The 24,425-nt window shown below is 33.2% G+C and overlaps 3 protein-coding genes and 1 long non-coding RNA gene across 4 annotated transcripts; 2 read left to right on the top strand and 2 right to left on the bottom strand.

Annotated features, from left to right (window-relative positions):
- Positions 1–1,666: 1,666 nt before the first annotated feature.
- On the bottom strand, positions 1,667–2,653 carry LOC106384220 (amino acid transporter AVT1F). The gene is made up of 4 exons (XM_013824219.3): positions 2,474–2,653; positions 2,187–2,391; positions 1,896–2,115; positions 1,667–1,817 (listed from the first exon to the last, which is right to left on the bottom strand). Exons 1-4 carry the CDS (start codon positions 2,651–2,653, stop codon positions 1,667–1,669), a joined length of 756 nt encoding a protein of 251 aa, XP_013679673.2.
- Positions 2,654–6,857: 4,204 nt separating this feature from the next.
- Positions 6,858–10,576, bottom strand: LOC111198219. The gene is made up of 9 exons (XM_048750185.1): positions 9,940–10,576; positions 8,839–9,112; positions 8,558–8,672; positions 8,352–8,476; positions 8,144–8,225; positions 7,940–8,051; positions 7,699–7,862; positions 7,496–7,616; positions 6,858–7,431 (listed from the first exon to the last, which is right to left on the bottom strand). Exons 1-9 carry the CDS (start codon positions 10,126–10,128, stop codon positions 7,090–7,092), a joined length of 1,524 nt encoding a protein of 507 aa, XP_048606142.1. The 5' UTR covers positions 10,129–10,576; the 3' UTR covers positions 6,858–7,089.
- Positions 10,577–12,658: 2,082 nt separating this feature from the next.
- LOC106388954 (hsp70 nucleotide exchange factor fes1) lies at positions 12,659–14,857 on the top strand. The gene is made up of 6 exons (XM_013829128.3): positions 12,659–12,959; positions 13,249–13,391; positions 13,478–13,528; positions 13,618–13,839; positions 13,923–14,025; positions 14,119–14,857. Exons 1-6 carry the CDS (start codon positions 12,874–12,876, stop codon positions 14,588–14,590), a joined length of 1,077 nt encoding a protein of 358 aa, XP_013684582.2. The 5' UTR covers positions 12,659–12,873; the 3' UTR covers positions 14,591–14,857.
- Positions 14,858–16,591: 1,734 nt separating this feature from the next.
- Positions 16,592–18,438, top strand: LOC125583363. Its single transcript, XR_007320392.1, has 2 exons — positions 16,592–17,718; positions 18,077–18,438. It is a non-coding gene; the product is annotated as an uncharacterized LOC125583363 (long non-coding RNA).
- Positions 18,439–24,425: the final 5,987 nt, after the last annotated feature.

The following is a 24,425-nucleotide window of genomic DNA, read 5'->3' as shown; positions in this document are numbered from 1 at the left end:
GTTTACTTGAGGACAAGTAAAGGACTAGTGTGGGGGAGTTGATATCTTGTGAATTTACATGTTTTTAACTTCTTATTCTTGCATTGTTTGGTCATTTAGAGCATCATTTAGGCACATTTAGGTTGCATATCATTGCATTTGTACATATCAGGTGTTGGAGAGCACCATGGATGAATTAGAGGACCATTGGTGGGATTTTGAGTGCAATTGGAGTCCAAAAGAAATGTTAAAAGTGATCATTGGGCGAGCACCTTACCAGAGCGACCAGCTGGGAGCGACACCGTCAAGTCGCTCTGATCTCCCTATCAGAGCGACCTTACTAGAGCGACAGGGAAGAGTCGCTCGCGTATTGATCACCCGGAGACAACGAATCCGGAGCGACCTCTCGCAGCGACACAGCGAGGTCGCTCCCGAATCCGGAGAGTGAAAGATGAACACGGATGAAAGCCTTAAAAATCTTTTCTGAAGCTGAAAATTTGTGGAGACACTGTAAATTGAGTTAGCTTTCCAATGGAAGTGGTTTCAAGTCATTTGGAGCTGTATTGGATAAGTTATAATCGATTTACTACAGGTGTATCAACCCTTGCCGGGGACCACTGGAAAGTTGATGGGATTAACCAACTTCCCACTTTCTTCCACCCACCTTTCCTTTGCACGATTTTTCCTACTTTTATGTATAATATCTGCTTTCTTTTTATCATAAGAGTGGGCAAGAAACATCATTATGGAACTTTGTAATAATTTAACTTGTCAAAACTCTCTCTCTTCAAATATCATTGTTCTTAGTGTTCTTGAGCTGTTCTTCAATTGTTCATCATCTGTTCTTGAGTTTTAATTTCGTTTTGCTTATTTAATCCTTGTTTATCTTTATTCTCTGTTGTATCTACTTGAATATGCTTCAATCTATTATGAGATTAAGTGTTTTCATGAAGATTAGTGAGTAGTTTCCTTAAGAATTCATGGGTTAGGGAGATTAGAGTAACTTAGTGAAGATCTATGGTGTTATTGTATTAGATCCTTGTATGAACTTGCTTGTTGAGTATTTTTAATGCTTGTTTAGTCTTGATCACTCTAAACCTGATTTCTAAACACTTCTCATCAGACATGATTAGATGAAGTGTTTGAATCAACTCAACTAAGCTCTAGTGAGATTAGCCAAGGACACTTGATGTTAAAATTGCTAGATAGTTATTAAACTTGAACTTAAAGATTGCTTGATTGAATTAAGCCAAAGACATTTGATGTTTAATGATTTCTAAGCAAATGGACATTTACCTAGACATAGGACTTGTCTAAAATTGTGTTTAGACTTAAGAGATTACTTTGATTGAAAGCTTGTCACCTAGATTGGATCTTAGTTACTTGAAGTCAATTCCCTTAGCCCATGGATTCACTTGTTTATATTTCTAGGATATTAGTTTGTTACAAATCATCTATCTTCTTGTTTGCTTAGATTAGGAAGGTTTGTGTATTCTTGGTGTTATAAGTCTCTAGTTCTCTGTGGATTCGATCCTAAAATGCTACAATGACATACCATTCGATTCTGGTATTGTTGGCACATTAGGTTAATTGGTGTGTGCTTAAACGCGTAATCAAATAATATTAAGACGGCGCTATTATTATTATATATAGAATTACAAGACTATGTTTATCAAGTTTGATTTGGTTAGGTAATACTAACCGCGGTCCAAACTGCGATTTTAGATGACGTGAATTGTTGTGGCATGCTTAGCGTAAACTGCGACTGAATCGCCTCACCAAACATGATGTAGCCGCAAACCGCCACAGCTATGTAGAAGACTACGCAGAAACCGAAACTGCAAAATAAATAAGAAGAAATGAAAAGTTACTACCATTTACTTGCGTCCCAAGTAACATAGAGAAAAAAGGTTTACCTAATGATGAGCACCAAAGGAAACTTGGATGGATCTTTCATAGAAGAGTATATGTTTGGGAAAACCGCGTGTCCACTGAAACCAAACCCAAATATACCAATGGCTACAGGTAAGTTACTAAGATCTAGAGCTTGTCCACCTGAGTGAAACCCGACTCCATCAACAGACCCGACCCAAAAGAGACAAAGAGCTAGCAAGATGGATGAGAAGACACCTCCAGCTACAGAATGAACAACATGACTTAGAGAATGACCAAAGTATTTGTAAGGAATGTGTATAAGAAAATGGAACCTGAGAGATAGGAGAGTAAGCTTAGGTCTCTAAGCCAAACTGTAGGAAGAACAATAAGAGCAGTTGCTATGGCAAAGATCTGCGAAGAGTCAATAGATACTCCAGCGACGTTTAACGAAACGTTGGGGAAGAATCTCGACAAGTTATCACTCATCATGATAATATACTCCACACAACATGCGTATAACTCCATGTACAAAAGTATCTACAACTCTCAAGAGAAAAAAAAGAACCCTAAGTTTTAGTTTGGATATGTTAGAAAAAACTTCAAGTTCTATATAACTTACGGAGATGATGAGACGTCCAGTGAAGCCAAAGGCAGCTTGACCAATGTCAGGATAGGTATGAATGTCAGGAGAGCTTTCAAGACATCTCTTGAGGAGAATACCGGTGTAGCAAGTGATGATACCGAAGAAGAAAAGTATAATAAGCCCTAGCCATCCTCCTTCTTTCACTGCGTAAGGCATTGTGAGTAGACTTACTCCACATAGGATATTGATTCCTGCACCACAATAGGCTCAACGCTGTTAAAATAGTGATTCTAAAGTGACTTAAATCTCGTTACACTAGTGAAAAGACACATTTCTTGGATTGGACCAATGAAATTATTTCTTGGATTGGACCAATGAAATTATTTTTAGTATTAAAAACTGCTTTTAATAGATAAAAAAATTCAAATGAAAATTGTGTTTTGAGATTATATAAACTACATGTTTAAGAGATTGTAAATTATTCATTTGCATAATCAATATATAAACTCTAAATCGTATATTTGCATTAATCGTGTTTTCTCTTTGATTTTTTAATTCGTGTTTGATTTGCGTTTGTTTTAAATAATTTGAGTTTCCGGTAAAGTTAAGATACTCATAATTAAATACTAACTAGGTCCGTTCCCGGGCTACGCCCGGGTTATTTGTTTGTGAAAATGTTGAAACAAAATATCATATTAAATTTTGGTGTTGATTGTATGGACGCAATAAGTGTTGAGGTGGTTGTTGTGTCCTCCACTCCAATCTCCACCAAATAAAACTAAAACAACAGTAGCTCAGTGGATGACATAACGTTAGCTAAAGTTAATTGCGAAATCGTTTAATTACATAACCCGAAAAAGTGACCTTTCTAGACATGGGTTTCATAAAGTTGGAGTCTTAAAATAATATTTGATATCTTCGCATAGCCTTTTAGATTAAGATTCCATCATGTTAAATCTTGATACATAGCATATAAAATAGTGATTATTAGTACAATTTTTGTAGGTGCTCTACATTATAATAAATTAGCAATCAGGGCAATATGATCTTGGAGTGTGACGGTTGTTAGCACCTGATCCTCGATAATCGTTAACATAAATTTTAGAGTTTTGTCCTGAATTTATGTATATAACATAAATTCTCTTATTTCAAAAGGTCGGAGTCTTATTTCGAATAAATTCAGCAAAAGAAAAAGTATTCCAATAACCTATTTAATATATAAACACCCAATTTTCAAAAAACGAAGCATACTTAATAATATTTTTTAAACGTGTAATTGTTGAAAACTTACAGTTGAATATCGTTTCAGAATATTATTTTAATATATATGTTGGTAAAATTTTTATTGTAATAAACGAATTTGGAGTTTTGTAATATTACATAAATTAAAGGTCTTTAAAATCTATTTGAAATTTCATCATCTATTATTCTTTCTTCTTGCTCAATCACATCTAGACATCGCCTTTTTTAAGTATTATATAGAAGTAGGGTTTTAAAGGAAAGGAATCATAAAACAATTTTATATGAAAATAAATCTAGGTATCAAATTTGTGAGAGAGAGAATAATAATCCGAATGATGCATGAAATAGGGTCACTCCGTGCTGCATGTTTTTGCGTAATCCCTTATTCGCCTTTTGAAATGCTTTATGTAATCAATTGATTTGTTGAAGTAGAAAATTGTTGCTGGTGTTGAACGGAGTATAAGTTTGCCTGCAAAATATTGGATATTATTCTTATGCTGTTAAATAAAAAAATTATATATGTATGATTTTTTGATGTGTTATATAGAATTATTTACCTTGGATTAGTTTAGGAATTAAGCTTGTGACGATCATAACTTTAAATTTTCTATCTTTCTTACTTTATAGGATGCTAAAATCTGCTGCTTGCTTGTCGCACAATATGAGTTTGACGATCGTTGACCTGAGATAGAGATGTGGTATGAAGATAATAATTATTCTGTTGTTAACTATTGTGTTAAACTAACCTGTTCAGCCGTAGGCCAATCGTGGCATCAATATTGAGTTCCGGGTGGTGAGGTTTTATTTTTTGTATTATGACTATCTGTCCGACGACATCTGCACATTTATTTTAGAATAAATATACATATTTGTTTAATTAATACTGGGATGACATATTTACCTGGTAAGTGTGTGGGCAAAATGGCCAACCGCAATAGATTTCTGTATTTCTGAGGAGATAAACTGTGAACTGGAAATATCGGACAATCGAGTGTAACATTCAATGCTATTGTCTTTTGGTTGATCTGAATATTGTAAGGCAGTTGGGTGAGTTTCCGTTGTCGGGAATTATGTATGACAGAAAATCTCGAGAACTCATATGTATCTCCTTCGGTTAAGTTTTTTGGATCATCTGGCTGAATGTCTCCGGTGACCCGACCTTCTAATAGTTGTCCCTGGGTGTGATCAAATTTTGGTGTGCCAATCCAATTAAGTAAGCAGTGAGTTATTTAAATCAAATATGGTGGATTGGAAAACATATATATATATATATATATATATAGAAGTTTAGAAAAGGCTTACGTGGTGGTCGTAGCACAGGAAGCCGATGGAAGTTCGAGTATTATCTATTTGGTGTTTTTTGATGTCCCAAACATTTCTTATACATACTATGATAGGACGCACTGAAACCCCTTCTTGAAGTTCGTGGATTCTTTGGGGAATGTGTTGCATTGAAGATGTCACTAAAAAACATTCGATTTAAAAATTGTAATAAGGTACATGAATTTCTAACTATATTTATTACACACATGGATTTAAAAAGGCATTCGCCTACGGCCCCCAAATTTTGTAAAATATTTAGGGCCCCTAATTACAAAAAAAAAAAATTACTTGATATTTAATGTATTTTTTTAGTTAGATTTTTATTATTATTTGATTCTAAATTTGACTTGTGTTTAAAATAACTAATTTGTGATCAATTTTACAATATTTTATATAAAACTATAAAGATTCTATTTCAAATTAACTATAAATATTTGATCCATATTTGTCTTCTTTGTATATATTATGAGTTAAATTTATTTTATATATTTATAGAATTTGATTAAAAATTTATAATATTTTGAATATATAGTTTATTGTATTTAATTTAAATGCTAATATTAAAATTTTTAACAGCGACCAACATTTCAATCCAAAACGCTAAAAATTTATAGTTTGGTTTTTAGTTTATAAAAATTTAGAAAATGTTAAGGTAATATATCAAAACTTTTTAGTGTTATATATATATATATATATGTTTTTTCAAAAAAAAAAACTTTATATAATTCGAATTTAAATAAAAATATTTTCAAAAAAAAAAATCATGTAAAATTTATTTAACTCGCCTCGGGCCTCCAAAAACCTTCGCACGGCACTGAAACACAGTATTTGTATATTACTTTTGATGTAAGTTAAATATATATATATATATATATATAACTTTCAAGTCCTTAAAACTCAAACTAAAAAAAAACTCGAGACATATCGCTGTGAAGACTGGGAAACTAATATATATACTATTTTCGTGAAAAATTGAAATTAACATTCGTGATATTTAAGTATATATATAATTAAAGCTTGTCTGTATAGACGAAGCAACTTAGCATACAATATACTGGTTTTTTACAAAACGTGATTTACATAGCCACTATATATCATTGACTATAGAATCATCCCTTCTATTCATAAGGAATAATTCCAACGTAGTAAAAAACGTAAAAAATTATAAGGATGACATTGTATTATTTATTTAGTCTTATAAAACGTTCTGGATAGTTCTTATATAAAAAATTTGAATTATAATGTTGCTTTGCAACTTTCTATGCCGAATGAGTAGAACTGCCATCCAAACCAACTTGTGGTTAAATATAGTTTGGATATTCATACTCATTGGTAAAAAATAATTATAAACGCTACGGGATGCTTCTAATTTTCTTTTGTTTAAGAGAATCATGCAGGGATTTGGTATTTACCTGACACTTCAATGGGCTGATTATTGGGGAGGCTATCCATACCGGTAAAACAGAGATCCGCACCACCAACTTGTTCCAGACGAATATTGCTTGGAAGTGTAGAAGAAACAGATGAGGTCTTTGTCTTTCTCGAGTCTCCTTCTTTCTAACGCAAGTGAATAATTGGGAGAGTTTGATTTTCTGTCTTTTTTCCTTCCTAAGGATCATAAGTAATATGGGATTATAATGTCCGAAGCAAACTTTCTTAAGGAGAATTTATTACTTTCCTATTTAGCTTGGTTTTAACATAAATATAGGATCATAAGGAATATGGGATTTTAAGAAATTTCATAAATGTAAAATATTCTAAAATCTTCATGCTGTGTGATATGCGTGTGTGATGGCTACGTGGAGTTCAAATTGTGTATGGATTATGGAAATAAATAAGTCTAGCAAGATATTGATGAGGCCAAATCAGTTGGTGTATATAAAGGAATTTAAACATGAAAACAATTGATCTGAGTAAACTATATAGGAAGGATAGTTTAATCGATTAAAATCCAAAGTTTGAAATGAAAAGAAACAAAGCAAAGTGTTGTTAAAAACCAAAATAGTACCAAACTGAAGCAAACTTGCAAAAACCAACATAGTACTTGAAGTTCAATGCAAAGACTTAAGAATTATCGAACTGAATCATTATTTCTCACACCTTGCCCGTTTGACTTTCTCTGGATCAACACTGTCAAACGTTCTCTTACTCTCTTCATCTGCAGAATCTCCACGGCTTTTTGAAGGCCCACACACTTCACTTCCAGTCTGCACTGCTTCCATGGATGTTGCAGCAATAGCGTTATCAACGGAGCCTTTTGTGGGTGATGATGTCTCCGGAGGGAGGATCTTGGTCACAGTGATTGCTCGGGTGTTGCCAGAGAAGTTGTGGTCTGTAACTTTTACACAGAACTTATGGGTCTGTCCGACTATGCTGATCAGAGCTTCCGGGACAGGCACTTCATGGTCAGGACCTTTGTCTTTATTGGCCTTGCATTCAAAAACAGTAATGTGAGTTTCAATCATTTGAGAGTATAAACTGATAGATATATACCTCAAAGTAGCTGCTGACCAACTCAGATGCATGCCTCCCAGTCAACTGAAAACCAGCATCACCAAGCAGGACAAAGAAACCTTGTTCACTGCTGTCATAGACCGAAATCTTTGCACGGTACCTGTTATGTAAGTTTTAGAAGTCAATAATCCAAAAACTATATAAGAGAGAGTGTAATTGATTATCGATGCCAATGAACTTACTGTGCAACTCCAGCTGTGGTATCCTTCACACATCTTGGGTTCGTGCAAATCAATGAATTTGCGCCTTTGGTAGCCTTACTATGACACCCAGTGCATGCAATATAGTACCAAGCAGATCCATGAACCACATCATCAATCGTGGCAGTGCACTCAAAAAAGGCATCCTGCAACAGTTCAAAAGCATTTGATATAAACATAGAAGCGTTTAAAAATTGCATGTAACATTTAGCTTTGTATTTACCTTTGCAGATTCCAGAGTCATGTAGGAGAAGATGTCAGATATGGTCATCGTCTCCCGCTTAGTGACCACCTCTGCACTAACCTGCTTAGCAATCTCTGGGTTCGAGGAGAGCCTAACAATTAATAGAAATCATAAATTCAGTCAATAACTTCAATTTGAATAAATGTGTGCTCAACATAAACTTATATAGACAGTGTTACATACCACGCGAAGTAATCAATTGTTGGTTGCACATCATAGTCCATGAAAACCCGTGTGGGAGACATAGAACTCAGTGCCAGGTTACCTGTAAAATGACGGAAGAAGGATTAAAGATGATAAGAGTGTAAAAGTTAGAAGGCGATTTTAAAGAACAAAACGTTTGTAGAATGTTTAATCAGTCAAACGCGAAACCAAAGGGATAAATAAGTACCTCCGAGACGTTTAGTGTTAACAGCTGTGACCAAAAGAACTGTGGGAGTGTTTTCATAGGACTTAAACTTCTTGCAGAAGTCCGTTGCTGCCTGGTCCCAGAGGTAAAGCTTCATAACAGGTCCTCTGGAAAATAATATCTTAGGGACTTAAGAACCTTATGAACTAAAGAGATATGGTTTATCAAAAAAAGAAGAACACACTTACTCATGTGATTGCACGTGAACCATAATGTGCCGAGTGGTAGCGAGCTTCGCTTCATCAATGGTGGGACGCTCGGTAAGAGCCTGTCCATCAACCAGCTTCATGTGGCCAAGAACATCTATAACATTTATCATCAAGAACATAACTCAGATGTCTAATCATTTAAAAAAAAGAAACACTTGAACTAATCACATAACTGAACAAAATTCTACAATTCTTTATCAAACAGGAAGATAGGCCAAAACAACATCAAAATATAAATATAGTAAAATTAGAATTCTTACCGTAGAGGTCACCTTTGAGATCACAGTTGGCCTCAAAATCCTCATACGAATGCATCCTGAAACGGTCTTCATCAAAAGGGATTGGAATGTCGTGAAGAACCGACAACTCAGAGTTCCATGCGAAGGACACGGTTGCGATATGATCAGCAACCCGATACATCGGTTTGTTCTTCGATCCGTAGAAGTTGATGAGTTCGTAAACTGAACCTCGCTTCATCTCAGGCAGGTATTTCTTAATACGACCTGGTGGGATGAATCCTTGAATGACAGTTCCCTATTGTCGGAAAAATAATAAGAAAAACACAAAATCAGAATCAAACCTCGGATTTAAACAAATACGATCCCAAACCTTAATAACTAACTAAACAACCATATAAACAAATGACAAAATCAAACTACAAATTCTTATTAACGTTTAAAGAAACGTGAAAGCATAGCTCAAAGTTAAATTAACTTCATTCTAACATTACTAATGAACGCAGACACGAATCGCACGGTCCAGTAACAATTAATATAGTCGGGAAAGAATAACAAAACTAAAAACGTGAAACAAACCTCAAGATTTAAACAAATACAATACCAGGAAAACGCCAAAACCAAATTTTAAAGTTTTTTAATCCTAACTAATTAACCCTAGATTCACCTTCCAAGTTTAAAGAACCGGCAAAATCACTGTTAAAAATTTTTATTAACTAACTAAACACCCATATAAACAAATGACAAAATCAAACTACAAATTCTTATTAACGTTTAAAGAAACGTGAAAGCATAGCTCAAAGTTAAATTAACTCCGTTCTAACATTACTAATGAACGCAGACACGGATCGCACGGTCCAGTAACAATTAATATAGTCGGGAAAGAATAACAAAACTAAAAACGTGAAACAAACCTCAAGATTTAAACAAAAAAAATACCAGGAAAACGTCAAAACCAAATTTTAAAGTTTTTTTATCATAACTAATTAACCCTAGATTCACCTTCCAAGTTTAAAGAACCGGCAAAATCACTGTTAAAAATTTAATTAACTAATCAAACATAACTAATGCACCCTAACACACATCGATCTCAAGGTCTAGGAACTATTTATAGAATTGACGTACCTGCTCGTCGATGAGAAGCATTTCCAGACCAATAAGGGTCTTCTTCACCGGGTTCTGAGCCTCCCAGAAATGGATGAGTCGGAATCGCAACCGGGTTTCATGGGGACCGAGAGAGACATCTCTGAAGAACATCACTGATTCGTCAGACTCGGAAGACGCAGGAGACTTTCCATTTCGTTTCATCGCCATATCTTGAGATCTGAGTTTTTCTAGGGTTTTGCATTCTACGGAGAAGGAAGATCAATTATATAAGAGGAGGAAAAGAGGGAGGTGAAAAGAAATCATAATGAAGGGGTATTGATTGATCGAAACGGAACTATTGATAGCTTAGGATTGAATCGATGGAATCTACGGTTCTCTTTTTGATCGAAGAACACGAAGCGGTAATGGTGAGGAGAAGCTTCTCGTTTAGATGTCGGCTCACCTAAATGATTCTCCTCGCGATACACAAAAAACACAAAGAAGCCCGAATCAAACTTAAAGCCCAAAGAGAAATCAGAAGCCCACGAAATCTCTTACTCGACTTCGGGCAAAAGGCAAACCCGAGTCTGACGTGTAAAAAAAAAAGAACCTGATTGGCCAAATAAAAAATCCGACGTGGATAGCCTGTATGCTCTTCTTATTTTGCTTTTAGTAGTGTTAGATATCTTTATATATAAAGTTGTGTTTGCTTCTCTCCTATGTTGTCCACGTAGGCGGACACATAACTAATTCGAATCTTGAGAACCCGACACATGTCCGCATCCAAAATGCGGCGTTTCATTAACTTGGAATTGAAGATCGTGTGGGCTTTTGGTGTAACTCATAAATATACAGGAATATTGTCGTGTGAGCTTTACATCAAATTAAAAATAATATTTTTAACAGTATACTTTTATATTTTAGTAAACAAATAATGTCGTTGTTTTTTTTCATACAACAACGCAAACAAATTATTATATATTACTCTTACTTAACTATTTGAATAAACAATCACTCTGATATTTGAAAATTTTGAACGATTCCCTTTGTATTGTAACGGTTTTATTTCAAAGTATTAATACACCAATGCAAAAATATATTTTGCAAGATAATTACACGCATCTGCAGCATAAACTCTTTATTACATACGAGCATTGATGCTATAAAAAACGTCCAAACAATATTATCATTTAATTAAATATATTGTTAATTCATAACGTAAGTTTCTACAGTATTAATAAATTCTAAATTAATAGTAAAACCTATCTAATAAATTTTAAATTTATTTAATAACGATAGACCATATTCAATTTAAAGAGTGGCAGAGAAGTTGAAGTATAACTTTCATTAGGAGAAAACTATCACATTTTAATTAAAACATACACAAACTAAACTACTCACACTAACAAAAGACTGTTTTATTTTAGATAATATAAGCTTTTCCTTAACATATTTCTCTGGCATGATCATTGCATAATTATATGCGGACATCATTAATCTTATTATATTAGATTGTTCTTCGTACAATAATGACAATTACTGTAATTTTAATTCAGTCCAAAAATATTTATTAAAAATAGTAACATGTTCTCCGAATTCTATTTATTTATTTTTGTTTATAATATTGTTTTCAATCTACAATTTTTTTTTAAAAATGCTTCATAAAATTAATGTAAATTCATATAAAATAGTTTTTTTTCTAACTTCCCGCCCATAGGACGGGCCGACCCTAGTTTATATATACATATATATATTTTGAGAACCTCAATGCTAGAATCTCCCATAGGGATTGCTCTAGACATTTTAGTTCTTAGGGCAAACTCGAAAACTATGTGTTAACTGTTAAAATTTTGAGACATGGCCGGTGTTGATGTTGGGTCTTTACCGTTGAGAATGGATTGAGGAAACGAGCAGAGACTCTGTTCTTCATAGGAGAGATCGGTGATTGATAACTTTAGCTGTGATGATACGTATGATTTGACAGAGACATCGTCTTTATCGGTGAGCAACGGTTGTTTGCTTGTGGATGAAGCAAACGAGTTTAGAATAGAGTTTGGACGTCTTCTGTATAAGGAAGCGATGGAGCTGGTGAATGATGATGCCTGAGAACCTCTCCGGTGAATGAAACTGGTCGTAGGAGGTGTAACTCCGGTTAAGATATCTACAGATTGTCTGAATTAAGGAAGAAACTTTATTAATACAAACCCTTGAATTTTTTTTTTCTAACGTAAGAAAGAGGGTTTAATTTTACCGATAACTTCGAGGCCACGGAGCGGAATCGTTCATTGATAATTGAGAAGACTTTCTGGAGATTTCATCTTCATCATTACAGAAGACATCGACTTGGCTTTCTTCGTCATCTGTCTGAAACAAAATGTCACTTTCTTGATCCTCAAGCTTCATCTTCTCTGTCTCTGTTGTGAGTTAAGACAAGCAAGCAAGCAACAGATTTTAGGGTAGAACACAGGAAACATGAAGAAAGAGAGAACAGAGGAGGTAGATGAAAGACTGGAACAAATCAAGAATGAGATCTAGTTTTGATTTGTTATCACGTCGATCATATTTATCCTAGATAATATAGTCAACGTGCTGTTATATATAATAGTTGTTTGAATTGGAGGGAAAGTTATCGTTCACATGTCAAAAGCCTTAAAGTCAACGGTAAAGAAGAAGTAATCTGAACGTGATGGGCCTTTAAAGGCCCATTAGTGTTGGATAATTTGGGCCCAATAATATTAAAGACGCGTCATCGTCGTCGCTTCTCTACTCTCTGTTCAGAGGTGGACGAGGTTTAAGGTGTTGTAGCAGCTCTGCGAATAGTCTCTGGTCTTATATTAATAAAACCAAACCAGAGATTCGCCGACTCTTCCTCTTTGTTATTACAAAACACAAAGGCAAAAAGGCTTCAACTTTTGTAATTGATCTCTCTTTCTTCTGTTCCAAGTTTTTTTTCTCCGGTTAAAGCTTTCTTCGATGGCGAAAGACGGACCTAATTGGGATGGTTTACTTAAATGGAGTCTCTCTCACGCAGACGGTACACAACCAACTCGTCAATTGAGGTAATGAGTTCACTTTCTACCTTCTTAAAGTTCTGTCTCGTCGTTTGTCCGAGAATGGGTAGTTATATAGAAACTTTGTAAGGCTGTGATTTGGCTTTCAATTGAGGCAGATCAAATCTAGTGAGTGAATTCAAATCTGGGTTTGTGTAAAGTTTGGTTCTTTCTTTCTTCAATTCAATTTATCGGTTTGAGTAGATGAAATTTTTGAGTTCTGCAGCTTATGTAGATGAAAGGGTATCTCTTTCCTCGTTTCTGTATTGTGTTGATTTGAGTTGTTTTGATGAGACAGTGAGGAGGATAGAAAGTGGTTTATGGAGGCTATGCAATCACAGACTGTAGATGTAGTCAAACGCATGAAGGAGATTACACTCGTTATGCAAACACCTGAACATGTTTTAGTTGATCATGGAGTCACACCTCAAGATATCGAAGGTGCTTTATTCACATAGTTTCTTCTTGTCTTATCTTATACAATCTTTGAGGAGGGAGTGCTAATTTGTTTTTTGATATTCTGGTAGATTTGCTCGATGAGTTGCAGGAGCACGTTGAATCAATCGATATGGCTAATGGTAAACCAAAAAAAAAACTATCTCTTCTCACTCTGGAACTTGGTTTTGGTTAGCTCAGTTTTGAATATTGGTTACTTACTGTTGTGTAGATCTTCATTCTATTGGAGGATTGATTCCTCTTCTCGGGTTTCTTAAAAACTCTCATGCTAATATCCGGGCAAAAGCTGCTGATGTCGTGAGGACGATAGTTCAGAACAATCCTAGAAGTCAGGAGTTAGTTATGGAAGCCAATGGTTTGGAGTCACTGCTATCAAACTTCACCTCAGACGCAGATGTTCATGTTCAAACTCAAGCTCTCGGCGCAATATCATGTAAGCCTGGTCTGATAGTTTATATTGAAGTTTTAGATGATGAACATCTACTAAAGACTCTACTTGTTGTTTATGTTATGTAGCTTTGGTTCGCCATAACAAAGCTGGAGTCACTGCTTTCAAGCTTGACAATGGTTATGCTGGCTTAAGAGATGCTTTGGCGTCTGATAGTGTGAGGTTCCAAAGGTAAAGCCACTAAACACAGCTCTGATTCGTTACAAGCCTATGTGGATTTTCATACCTCATTGTTGTTTTTTGGTCTTTCTAAACTCTCTACAGGAAAGCACTAAACTTCTTGCAATATCTTTTACAAGAAGATGTTTCAGACCGCAGTGTAGCCACTGGACTCGGATTTGCTACAGTGTTGATTCATCTTGCGTCTAGTGATGATGCTGAGACGAGAGAAGCTGCTCTTGGCGTGTTGCTGGAGCTTGCAAGAGAGAAAAACGATGGAAGGGGATGTAGCAGCGTAGAACTCAGGCAACTACTAGAAGAGCGTATTGAAGGAATCAGCTCGATGTCGCACGAGGATCTTGAAACGGTTAAAGAAGAGAGACAGCTCGTGGATGCACTGTGGAGTGTTTGCTACAATGAACCTTCTTCTTTGGGAGAGAAAGGGCTTCTTGTTCTTCCCGGTGAAGACGCTTTGCCTCCTGATGTGGCAAGCAAGCTCTTGGAGCCTCTTCTCAGAGCTTCTGCAGCAAATGGTAGTGCCACTGAGAAGAAAGAAGAACCTGTGAAACTACTTTGACCAGCACCATAGGCGAGAGAACTTGAAGCTTAACTTTATGCTTTTGTTTGTCTTGTAACATTTTAATTTTTCAGATAAAAAGACTGATAGATTTCAGTATGAAGAATCTAGTGTTGCTAAACGGTATCTCAATTGATAAATTTTCTTCCCAAATCCCGTTTAGCAACAGCCCATGTCAACCAGATAAACAGAAACATGTTTTTGGTCTGTACTTGTAGGCATAACTGTTTTTCAAATATTTATAAATAGATGCATTATCAATTTAAAGACCATTAGAATAAATTATTTTTTATGTTTAAATATTAAAAGTAACAACAACTTTTTTATATATAACAGAGTTTTTTTTATCGCAATTTAAATACTTTTATTACGTAAAGTAAATTTGAGAACGGTCGTTCATCTGAAATATTTAATAATAAATTAAATATTAAGTCTACAATATTATTTAAAAATTGATTTTTATTTTGTTTTGGACTGTTACATTAAAAATTAGGACAGTTAAAGTCTTTATTTTCTTTAATAAAGAATTATATTTGTTAATATATAACTAACCATAAGTTAAAAATGAATTTCATTAATTTGATAATGATCATTATCTAAAACTAGTTTATATTGTGTTATAAATTTTTATTAACTTTAATGAATAATTAGATTTGTTAATATCTAATTAACCACAAATTTAAAACAAATTTTATTGATTTGATAATTATCACTATATAAAAGTAGTTTATATTGTTTTATCAAAAAAAAAATATTTTACATCATAACCCTTTTTTTTTAAAAGAAAGATAAATCCATATATATATATATATTATGTATATAGTTTTATGTATACACGAAGATTTCAAGTTTATTTTACGCAATAAAAGATAATTTTATTATAATGAAAACTTTGTCATATATAAAATATTAGTTGTTTCTTCTCCATGTGCAGACTTACTAATTTTACAATATTTATAAATATATATATTATCAATTCAAATACTACTACGATAAAATATTTATAAGATATAAATTATCCCTGTCTTGTCCGAGTGAAAGGAAACCACGAGATCGTCCCTGTTTACCAATAAAGTACGAGAGAGAATATTAGAAGAAGTTAGTAGCGAACCAGCTATAAAAGGATAAAGAGAAAAGGGCGATGGGGACATTCTAAGACCTAGACATTATCACCATCCACATCGACGTGGATCTTCCTATATCTTTAACTCATAGCTTCTAGCTTAGTTTATATTTTTTCAATCATATCTTGTAAAACTCATTTGTGTTAAACATCCATATTTCGAAGTATATTTTCTTCAACTTCAGTATGATAACATCATTGTGTTCTGAAGATATCATTGTCACGTATAGTTTTTCTTCCCTAATCTTTAACATACAACCAGTACCAAATACCTAGTGTGGTTTTACTATCCATATTATGACACTAACGGTGGAGAAGATAAACGAAAACTATCATTCATTCAATCTAAAATTCATAAGCATGAAAATGGAAACGTTATACACAACACTCGAAAATCTGTCAAACCAGCCATAAAAAGAACATAGACAGGCGAACTGCATTTGGAAGGCTGGCGGAGAAACTGCCCAGAGAATATGGTTTCAATCATTAGATAGGCAACCAGATTTCGTACATGGAACGTCAAGACGATACGATCCTGACGATCCAGGCAGGAATCACAAGAAGCCGATTGTAGGATCAGTGAGACCAAAGAAAACGACCTCTTCGTAGAACAAGATCGTTTTCCGCGAGCACGAAACTGAAGCTTAATAAACTACATGACGATGAACACATCATCCAACTCGAAGTTGGCATGGCTCACCTGTCAAAGATACTCGTCCATAACGGGATTTTCATTGACGTCTTTTCTTACGAAATGTTGATGACCATGGGATACACTGACTCCACGATAACACCAGGAGTGACACCATTTTCCAGCTTTGGTGGAGCTATGATCCATTTAATTGGTTCAATCCCACTAATTGTCAATATTAGCAACGTCTAGCACTTGATCGAGTTCGCAGTGATAGACCAACACACACCCTTCAACACTATACTCAGGAGGCCCTGGCTCCGGAAGATGAAGGCCTTCCTATCGATGCCTCTCCATTCAGAGTCACCACTAAAAGAAAACTTGTGTACGTTATTTGGTCGTTATATTCAACTTGTTTGATGTTAACTATGAATTAGCATAAATATCAAGTCATGCTTTAGATAACTTTACTCCATTCTATTCTATTTGATATTGTTCTATTTATAATTTAGAACTCAAATTATATACCTTGGCATAAAAGATTATGTAATATAAATTTCTGTGTTATGTATTTCTATCTTAATTATATAGCTCAGTATATTTATATTTTTATATAGCTGACTACAAATTTAATTATACTATCTTCAAATGTAATAGTCTTTAATTATGATAAAATTCAAATTAAATGGTCTTCCATATAATTTAAATGAACACCAACATTCTTTGTTACTATAATTTATTCATTTTGATTAACAGTATTTGAATAAATCTGATATAAACACACAATTTGTTCCCAAAAAAAAAAATTTCTCTTTCAATATTAATTATGTTTTCCTAGTTTTAATAATGTCTTGTGAATTCTTTAAATTCACCGTTTAAGTGATTCAAATATGAGAAATTGCACTGGGTATACAAACATAACTCGTATATTTGCATGAATGGATTTTCGTCTTTCCGTATGACGTGTTTTTTTAATGTTCATACTGCCCCTATTCTCCTACATCGTAGCCTAATATCTAATACATTTTGGAAAGTCTATATTTCATTTATACATGAAGTGAGAGAGACTTCGGTCATCATTACAATCTATAACACGGGGTTTCAGAATTATCTTTCTCATCTCTCCCAGAGTCTTTGTTTTCTCCACAGTTTCGTTTATCCTCTCTCTCAATCTCTTTGATTTATCCGTTAGAACCAATGTCCACATAGAATCTTACATCTCTCTCACTCTTTCTGAGTTCTCCCACGATACCTTAGCGATGATACCAGCTTCCATCAATCGCAATCATCTATTAAAATCGATCGGAATCATTGCTCCAAAACAATCTCATACTCGCCGGACTCTCACCGTATTCGATTGTCTCCTATACGATTGTAAGTGTTTGTAAAGATTTTCTTTTTTCTGGGTTTTATTCTCTGATTCTTGTTAGATTCAAAAGGCTTACTTTAGAGAGTTAAAATTTCATATTTACATTAAAAAAGTTTTGTATTTATGCTCATTATGATTCAATTGATTGTGAGTTCAATATCCATACCAGCTCATATTTTTCCTCTATATATTCTTATGACTTTTTTATGGAAAATGCAGTCTTTGAGTTTATTTGTGCATATTTATTATTTAGTAAGATTCGTCATGATCTTTGAGCAACAAGCTAAGCTTTAATTGATGCTATTGTTGTGTTTGATGAGTAGATCATGTCACTAATTGATGCTATTGATTTTGTTTGATGAGTACGTGATGATGATGGCTGCTGGATATCATTTTTTGGAACCACAAATGAACTGAACAGTCGCAAACCTCCACAAAAGCACCACCACAAATTATATGTATACGGGAATCAGAGGAGCAGTGTATGTGAGCTTCTTCGGACAGTAGATAGGAGCTGTGGCAGGACGCGAAAGTAGTGCTTAGTCTTGGTGATTCTTTACGAGCAAATGCTATTAACATAGCTATGATTTACTGTTAGACTGTTAACATATTTAATAGCCTAAAAATCAAATGTTAGATTGCTAACAATTTTAATAGCATATAATCATTTATCTGTTTATGTATCTTTGAATAATATTGTCGCTCTATTTTCCTGTTTTGTGATATTTTTAGCATGTTAACACATCTAGTAACATATAACAATGTTTTCTAAGTTTGTATATGCATATTTTTACATCCAATAATAAAGCCATGATAAGCTTAGTGTGGCTTCTTCAATTTATTGCACGCCTATAAAAGTCTTGTATGTATGATTCTATCTTCCTAACACCTAATATTATTTCACAAATTATATAATTAATTAGTATATATTATCGGCTAACTATAACAATATCGAGAGAGAGAGAAATAGGGTTATTAACGTATTTTTACACCTATTATTGCTGGACCCCATATCATTTTTCTATCCTGCAAATTTTTTGTTTATTGACTATTTTCTATACAAATATCTCTTCAAATATTTAAATATTTAAAATAATAAATTCTTAATTTTTTTTGCTCATCTTACATGTTTCTATTTTTTCATTTAATGGCGGGTTATTACTCACAAATATTAATTCATTTGTTTTGTTTTTTATTGGTTGTTATATTTTAGCCATAAGTTTCTTTTGACTAATGGTTAAAATAGTTCTTGTCTAATTTTAAATTTAGCTAACATCATAAATAGATTATTACTACATTATATAAATGTTGTGAAAACAAATAATGCATATTGAACATTAATACCCTGATCAGACTACCTTTGATATAAAAATGAATCTTCTAATATGTTTTGTGCTAATTTTGGCTACCTATTACAGATTTGGTACAGCTTGCTCACCGAATAGTGTAGAAATTCATAATCAACTCGGTCCTGATATTATTCTCCATTTTCATTGCCGTTGCAAGAACCCAAAATGTGATGTAGGAAACCAGCAGTTAAAATTTAAGGACTCTTATTTCAATAAGAAGAAGGAGAGATCTCCAATAAATTTTGAAAGACAAGAAATAAATTGTCTTTTAAGGTATGATAAATATAACCTTGATGTTCGTGTATATCGGCAAGCAGCTTTTCGAAGATGTGGCATATTACGTTCATGGCTGGCCGAAAAAGATGGAATTTATTTTAAAACGCGTCGTAATGAAACATGGAGATTTAGATATCATTGGAATGTTAGTAAATAATTTTTACTATGTGGGTTACATGTAATGCAATATTTTATTAAGTTATGTGCAATCTATATTATATAATTTTAATTTTCGAAAAGATAATGTATTTCCTTATAAAATTTTATCGTTTAATTTAACTACCATATCTTATTTATTTATAAATGCACTTGTACTGTATAAGAATATAATACTTTTTAAATATTTAGTATGTTGTTCAACGCATATAAATTGCTAGTACTTTTTAGATGCGTACATAATATACAACTGGGTATTCGCGGACATAATCGTTTTACTAATAGTTATAAATATATTTATTATGATTCAAACATCATGATAACTTATTTTTTATATTCTTAATCATTTTACTTTTCTTTGATTTTTATTTCTGTCTACGTCTCCTTAACACAAAGGAAAACTATAAAATTTGAGACAATAAGAGCATAATTATATATCAAATATTCCACACAATAAAGTAATGTAAGAATACTAACTTTTGGTCTCTCTTAATCTACTTTGTATTTTTGAACCATAAACATGTATTAAATTACCAAAAAACACTAAATAAACAAAATTCAAGTGAGAACAAAATAAATAAAAACTAAAGTTCGATGATAACTTAGAAGAAAACTTAAAAAAAAAACGAATTGAGATAATGACAATATTTCATTGGTTTACTTGATCAATATATACATTGACTTATCTTAATATTTCATAAGTTTACTTTTAATAAAAGAAAAAATAGATAATGATAGTATTATTATTAAAGTTAATTCATGGTTAATTATATAATGATAAATCTAATAATTCATTAAAAATATATCTACTTTAGCCGTTTAGAAAAACCATTAAACACATGTTCATAACATGATTACATAGGTAACTCTGTAAAATTAATATCAAAGTATATTTTTCTTATAGATTAAACAGTAATAAAACATACACGTGAAATAACTACCGAAGTAATTCAAAATACATAATTCATAATCCTAAATTTCATGTAACAAAACCGATTTGCTCATTGTCTTTCAAACTCAAAGAAAGAAGAAAAATATAGAACTCCAACTAAAAAAAACAAATATCAAAAGTACATAAATATAGATGTCAAAAACTATAATTGAGACAACTTGGAATGAATGAGAAAAATTAAACTATAGAGTTTAAAACATTTTACATCATATGAAAATAAGAATTGGTCCTAACTTTTTTAAAATAATTATTATTGTAATTTCAATTACAAAGTTTGAAATAATTATATTATTTAAAATAATAAATTAATGATTTAAGATAAAACTAATAAGAATCTTGTGAAATTTAAAATAATTATAATCATAATTATAATTAGAAATTTCGAAATATTTCAATTAGAAAGTTTGAAATAGTTATATTATTCAAAATAATAAATTAATGATTTAAGCTAAAACTAATAAGAATCTTGTGAAAGTTAAAATAATTATAATCATAATTCGAATTAGAAATTTCGAAATATTTATATTGTTTAAATTAATAAATTAATTAGAAAGTTCGAAATATTTATATTATCTAAATTAATAAATTGATGATTTAATCTAAAAACTAATAAAAATATGACAAATAAACAAAATTATCTAAAATCATGACAAATCAGCAAAATCACTTCATAAATAATAGTATAGATATTCGGATTTCAAATAACACAATAAACATGTGTTAAATTCAATTATATATTAATAGCCTTTTTAGATAATTGATACAATGAAACACAAGAGGGATGCACTAGAAATCATGGACAAGGTATGTGTAGAGAAGGAGGAAGGTGGCTTAGGTTTTAAAGATATCACTGATTTCAACACAGCGATGCTTGGTAAACAGTTATGGCGTCTGATAGAGAAGCCAAATACTTTATTTTCTCGAGTCTTCAAAGGTCGGTATTATAGGAATGCTTCACCTTTAGAACCGATTCGCTCATATTCTCCGTCATATGGCTGGCGGAGTATTGTTTCTGCTAGATCTCTGGTTAGCAAATGACTAATCAAAAGCGTGGGATCAGGATCTTCTATATCAGTATGGAATGACCCTTGGCTCCCAACCACTCGCCCGAGACCAGCTAATAAAAATCAACACAATCTATACCCTCATCTTACAGTAGAGTCCCTCATTGACTCTACCTCGCGTACTTGGAATTTAGAGGTAATTCGGGCTTTGGTGGATCCTCAGAATGCGAAACTTATAGAAAGTATTCCACTAAGTAGGAATCAGATGGTGGATAGAGATGGATGGCACTTTACAAAAAATGGAAAATATACGGTCAAATCAGGATATCAGGTAGAACGGATTTATCTAGACAAAGGAAGACCACCATTGCTGATTGGTCCCACAGTTGATGTTTTGAAGGCTTACTGCTGGAAAATACGGTGCCCACCAAAGATAAAACATTTTCTATGGAAATTAGTGACAGGATGCATAACAGTTCGTAAGAATTTACAGGCAAGGGGGATTCAAGGGGATATTTGTTGTACCCGATGTGGAGCTCCTGAGGAATCGATAAATCATGTATTTTTTGAATGTCCTCCAGCTCTCCAGGTTTGGGCTCTTTCGAAGATACCATCAAACCCAGTCTATTTTCCAACAAGTTCCCTATTCACAAATATGGATCATCTATTCTGGAGAGTTTTTCCGCAGATGGAGGATCACCAGTTTGCATGGATTCTATGGTATATCTGGAAAGGTAGGAATAATAAAGTTTTCAGCAACTTGGATATAGATCCTATGGATACGATTAAATTGGCGAAAACAGAATCAACATTATGGGCTGAGGCACAAGTAGTAAATGACCAGAGGACGCCAACACCAAGAATAGACACGGTATTGTCGTCGATCTCAGGAAGATGGTGTTTTACGGATGGCTCGTGGAAGGAGGGTGCTAGGTTTTCAGGACAAGGTTGGCTTAGTACTTTGGAAGGTATCGATGGATTACTGGGGGTGAGGAATGTAAGGGCTAGTCTTTCGCCTCTTCATGCGGAGATGGAAGCACTTTTATGGGCAATGAAATGCATGAGGAACTTACGTCAATTTCAGATTACGTTTGCAACAGATTGTTCTCAATTGGTGAAGATGGTTTCGGAACCAGAAGAATGGCCAGCTTTTGCAACATATTTGGAAGATATCAAGACCCTGAAAGAGAGTTTCACCCGATCAGAAATCATCTATGTACCACGGACGCAGAATTCAAAGGCGGATAGTCTAGCACGCAGTGCTAGAAAACAGCCGTCTTTCGTCGTTCACATGGATGCAAATCACCCGGTTTGGTTCACAGAGTCAATATGAGTCTGTATTGTTGATGACAAAAAAAAAAGATACAATGAAACACATATTTATTTTACAACTGTTGGCTAGTATTTAACTATTGACTGTGAAAATAGTTTTTGTCTAATTTTAAATTTAGTTAACAACATAAATAGATTATTACCATGGCTGGTCCTAGGCCATGCTAAATAAAATATTTGTCATAAGCTTTCAAATTTTTTGAAAAAAATTATATACAAATAGGCTTAAAAAAAGTTTAAACTCTAAATTTGTTAAAAAAAAATTTTTTACATAGACACAGCCACATGTCTCCAAAATTTGCAATGATTATTACTACACTATAAAAATGTTATAAAAACAAAATTATACATATTGACCATTGATATCCTGGTAAAACTATCTTTGATCTAAAAATGATTTTTTTTAATATATTTTTGTGTTTTTTGGCTAAATTTATAGATTTGGTACAACTTGCTCATGGAATCATGTAGACATTCATAATCAATTCGGTCTTGATAATGTTCTCCAATATCACTATCGTTGTAAGAACCCAAAATGTGATCTAAAACCCATGAATTAAAATTCAATAACTCTTTTACTATGGGGAGAGATATTTAAATACAATAAATTTAAAAAGAGAAGAAATTGATTATCTTTTAAGGCACGATAAATATCAATATAATATTCGAGTTATGTGGAAGCCCCTTGGTCCAATGGTTTGACTAAGGGTTTATTAATGCTTCTACACCAGCAGGTACATGTTTTAATTCCCGGAGAAAGCGATTTATTAAACAATTATGCAGGCTACAGAGGAAAAGCTTACAAGTGATCTTCAACATGGTGCAAGTAGACTCGGTCAGGCGTGATCTTCGTAGGACAGTTCAGGTGATGCAGTTAGGCGTAAATCCTTATAAGACAGGTAGTATTGTCGGTTGTCGGATCGTCTATGTAATCTTTTTCATAATTGTAATATCATAATAAATCAGCGTTAAAAAAAAAAAGATATTCGAGTTCGTTGGTCTTAAGCTTTTTTAGATATGACTAACAATATTCACGGAAAGCCAGAAAATGTTGAATTTTTATTAGAAGGTCCATATAACAATCAGTATAATATAACAATATGTATGATTGTTATAATTGCATATTGGTATGTTTTATTTTATATTATATTAGAGGCTTGTGAGATATAGAAAAGACATATGCATTACTTTCATCTTGACTATGTCTTTTTAAGAACTAATTCTTGTTCCAATTATAACAATCTTCAAACATGAAATTGGTATTACTCCTACAAGGACCATGTGGTTTTATCTTCCACGAATACTGCAGCCACCAATAACCGAAGAGATTATCTCTGGGCTCTTTATATATGTCGAACCAACGCCTTCCATTAGGCAAATCAAAGGAACAGAAAAATAATGACCTTCCGAAGAGATTACGTTGAAAATGAAATGACCACGACCTACCGGGTTGCAATCTCTGGTTACCAAGATCAATGTCCTTTGATTTACAATGAAGATGTACTATACTACCAAGATCGTTGATGATTCGTAGCTCTATTTGGGCATGTGATAGATCTGTAGTTACAAAGATAATCAATATGAAGAGGAATAGGTATGGTTTTGGAATATCCATTTTTGTGGTATAAGAGAGTGTTTGAGCT

Source organism: Brassica napus, chromosome C3 (genome assembly GCF_020379485.1).
Source record: "Brassica napus cultivar Da-Ae chromosome C3, Da-Ae, whole genome shotgun sequence".
Taxonomy (NCBI): domain Eukaryota; kingdom Viridiplantae; phylum Streptophyta; class Magnoliopsida; order Brassicales; family Brassicaceae; genus Brassica; species Brassica napus.
The sequence above is the reverse complement of the archived record's forward strand: the minus strand, read 5'-3'. Positions and strand labels throughout refer to the sequence as shown.

What these genes read in the sequence shown, in the direction of transcription:
- LOC106384220 (XM_013824219.3), bottom strand. Translation starts at nt 2,653, where the DNA reads ATGCCTTACGCAGTGAAAGAAGGAGGATGGCTAGGGCTTATTATACTT. An exon ending in CTGGACGTCTCATCATCTCC is followed by an intron (nt 2,392 to 2,473) that starts GTAAGTTATATA and finishes TGAGAGTTGTAG; the next exon opens with ATACTTTTGTACATGGAGTT. An exon ending in CCTTTGGTGCTCATCATTAG is followed by an intron (nt 1,818 to 1,895) that starts GTAAACCTTTTT and finishes TTTATTTTGCAG; the next exon opens with TTTCGGTTTCTGCGTAGTCT.
- LOC111198219 (XM_048750185.1), bottom strand. Translation starts at nt 10,128, where the DNA reads ATGGCGATGAAACGAAATGGAAAGTCTCCTGCGTCTTCCGAGTCTGAC. An exon ending in TGCTTCTCATCGACGAGCAG is followed by an intron (nt 9,113 to 9,939) that starts GTACGTCAATTC and finishes TTCCGACAATAG; the next exon opens with GGAACTGTCATTCAAGGATT. An exon ending in TGACTCTGGAATCTGCAAAG is followed by an intron (nt 7,863 to 7,939) that starts GTAAATACAAAG and finishes GAACTGTTGCAG; the next exon opens with GATGCCTTTTTTGAGTGCAC.
- LOC106388954 (XM_013829128.3), top strand. Translation starts at nt 12,874, where the DNA reads ATGGCGAAAGACGGACCTAATTGGGATGGTTTACTTAAATGGAGTCTC. An exon ending in CAACCAACTCGTCAATTGAG is followed by an intron (nt 12,960 to 13,248) that starts GTAATGAGTTCA and finishes TTGATGAGACAG; the next exon opens with TGAGGAGGATAGAAAGTGGT. An exon ending in GATAGTGTGAGGTTCCAAAG is followed by an intron (nt 14,026 to 14,118) that starts GTAAAGCCACTA and finishes AACTCTCTACAG; the next exon opens with GAAAGCACTAAACTTCTTGC.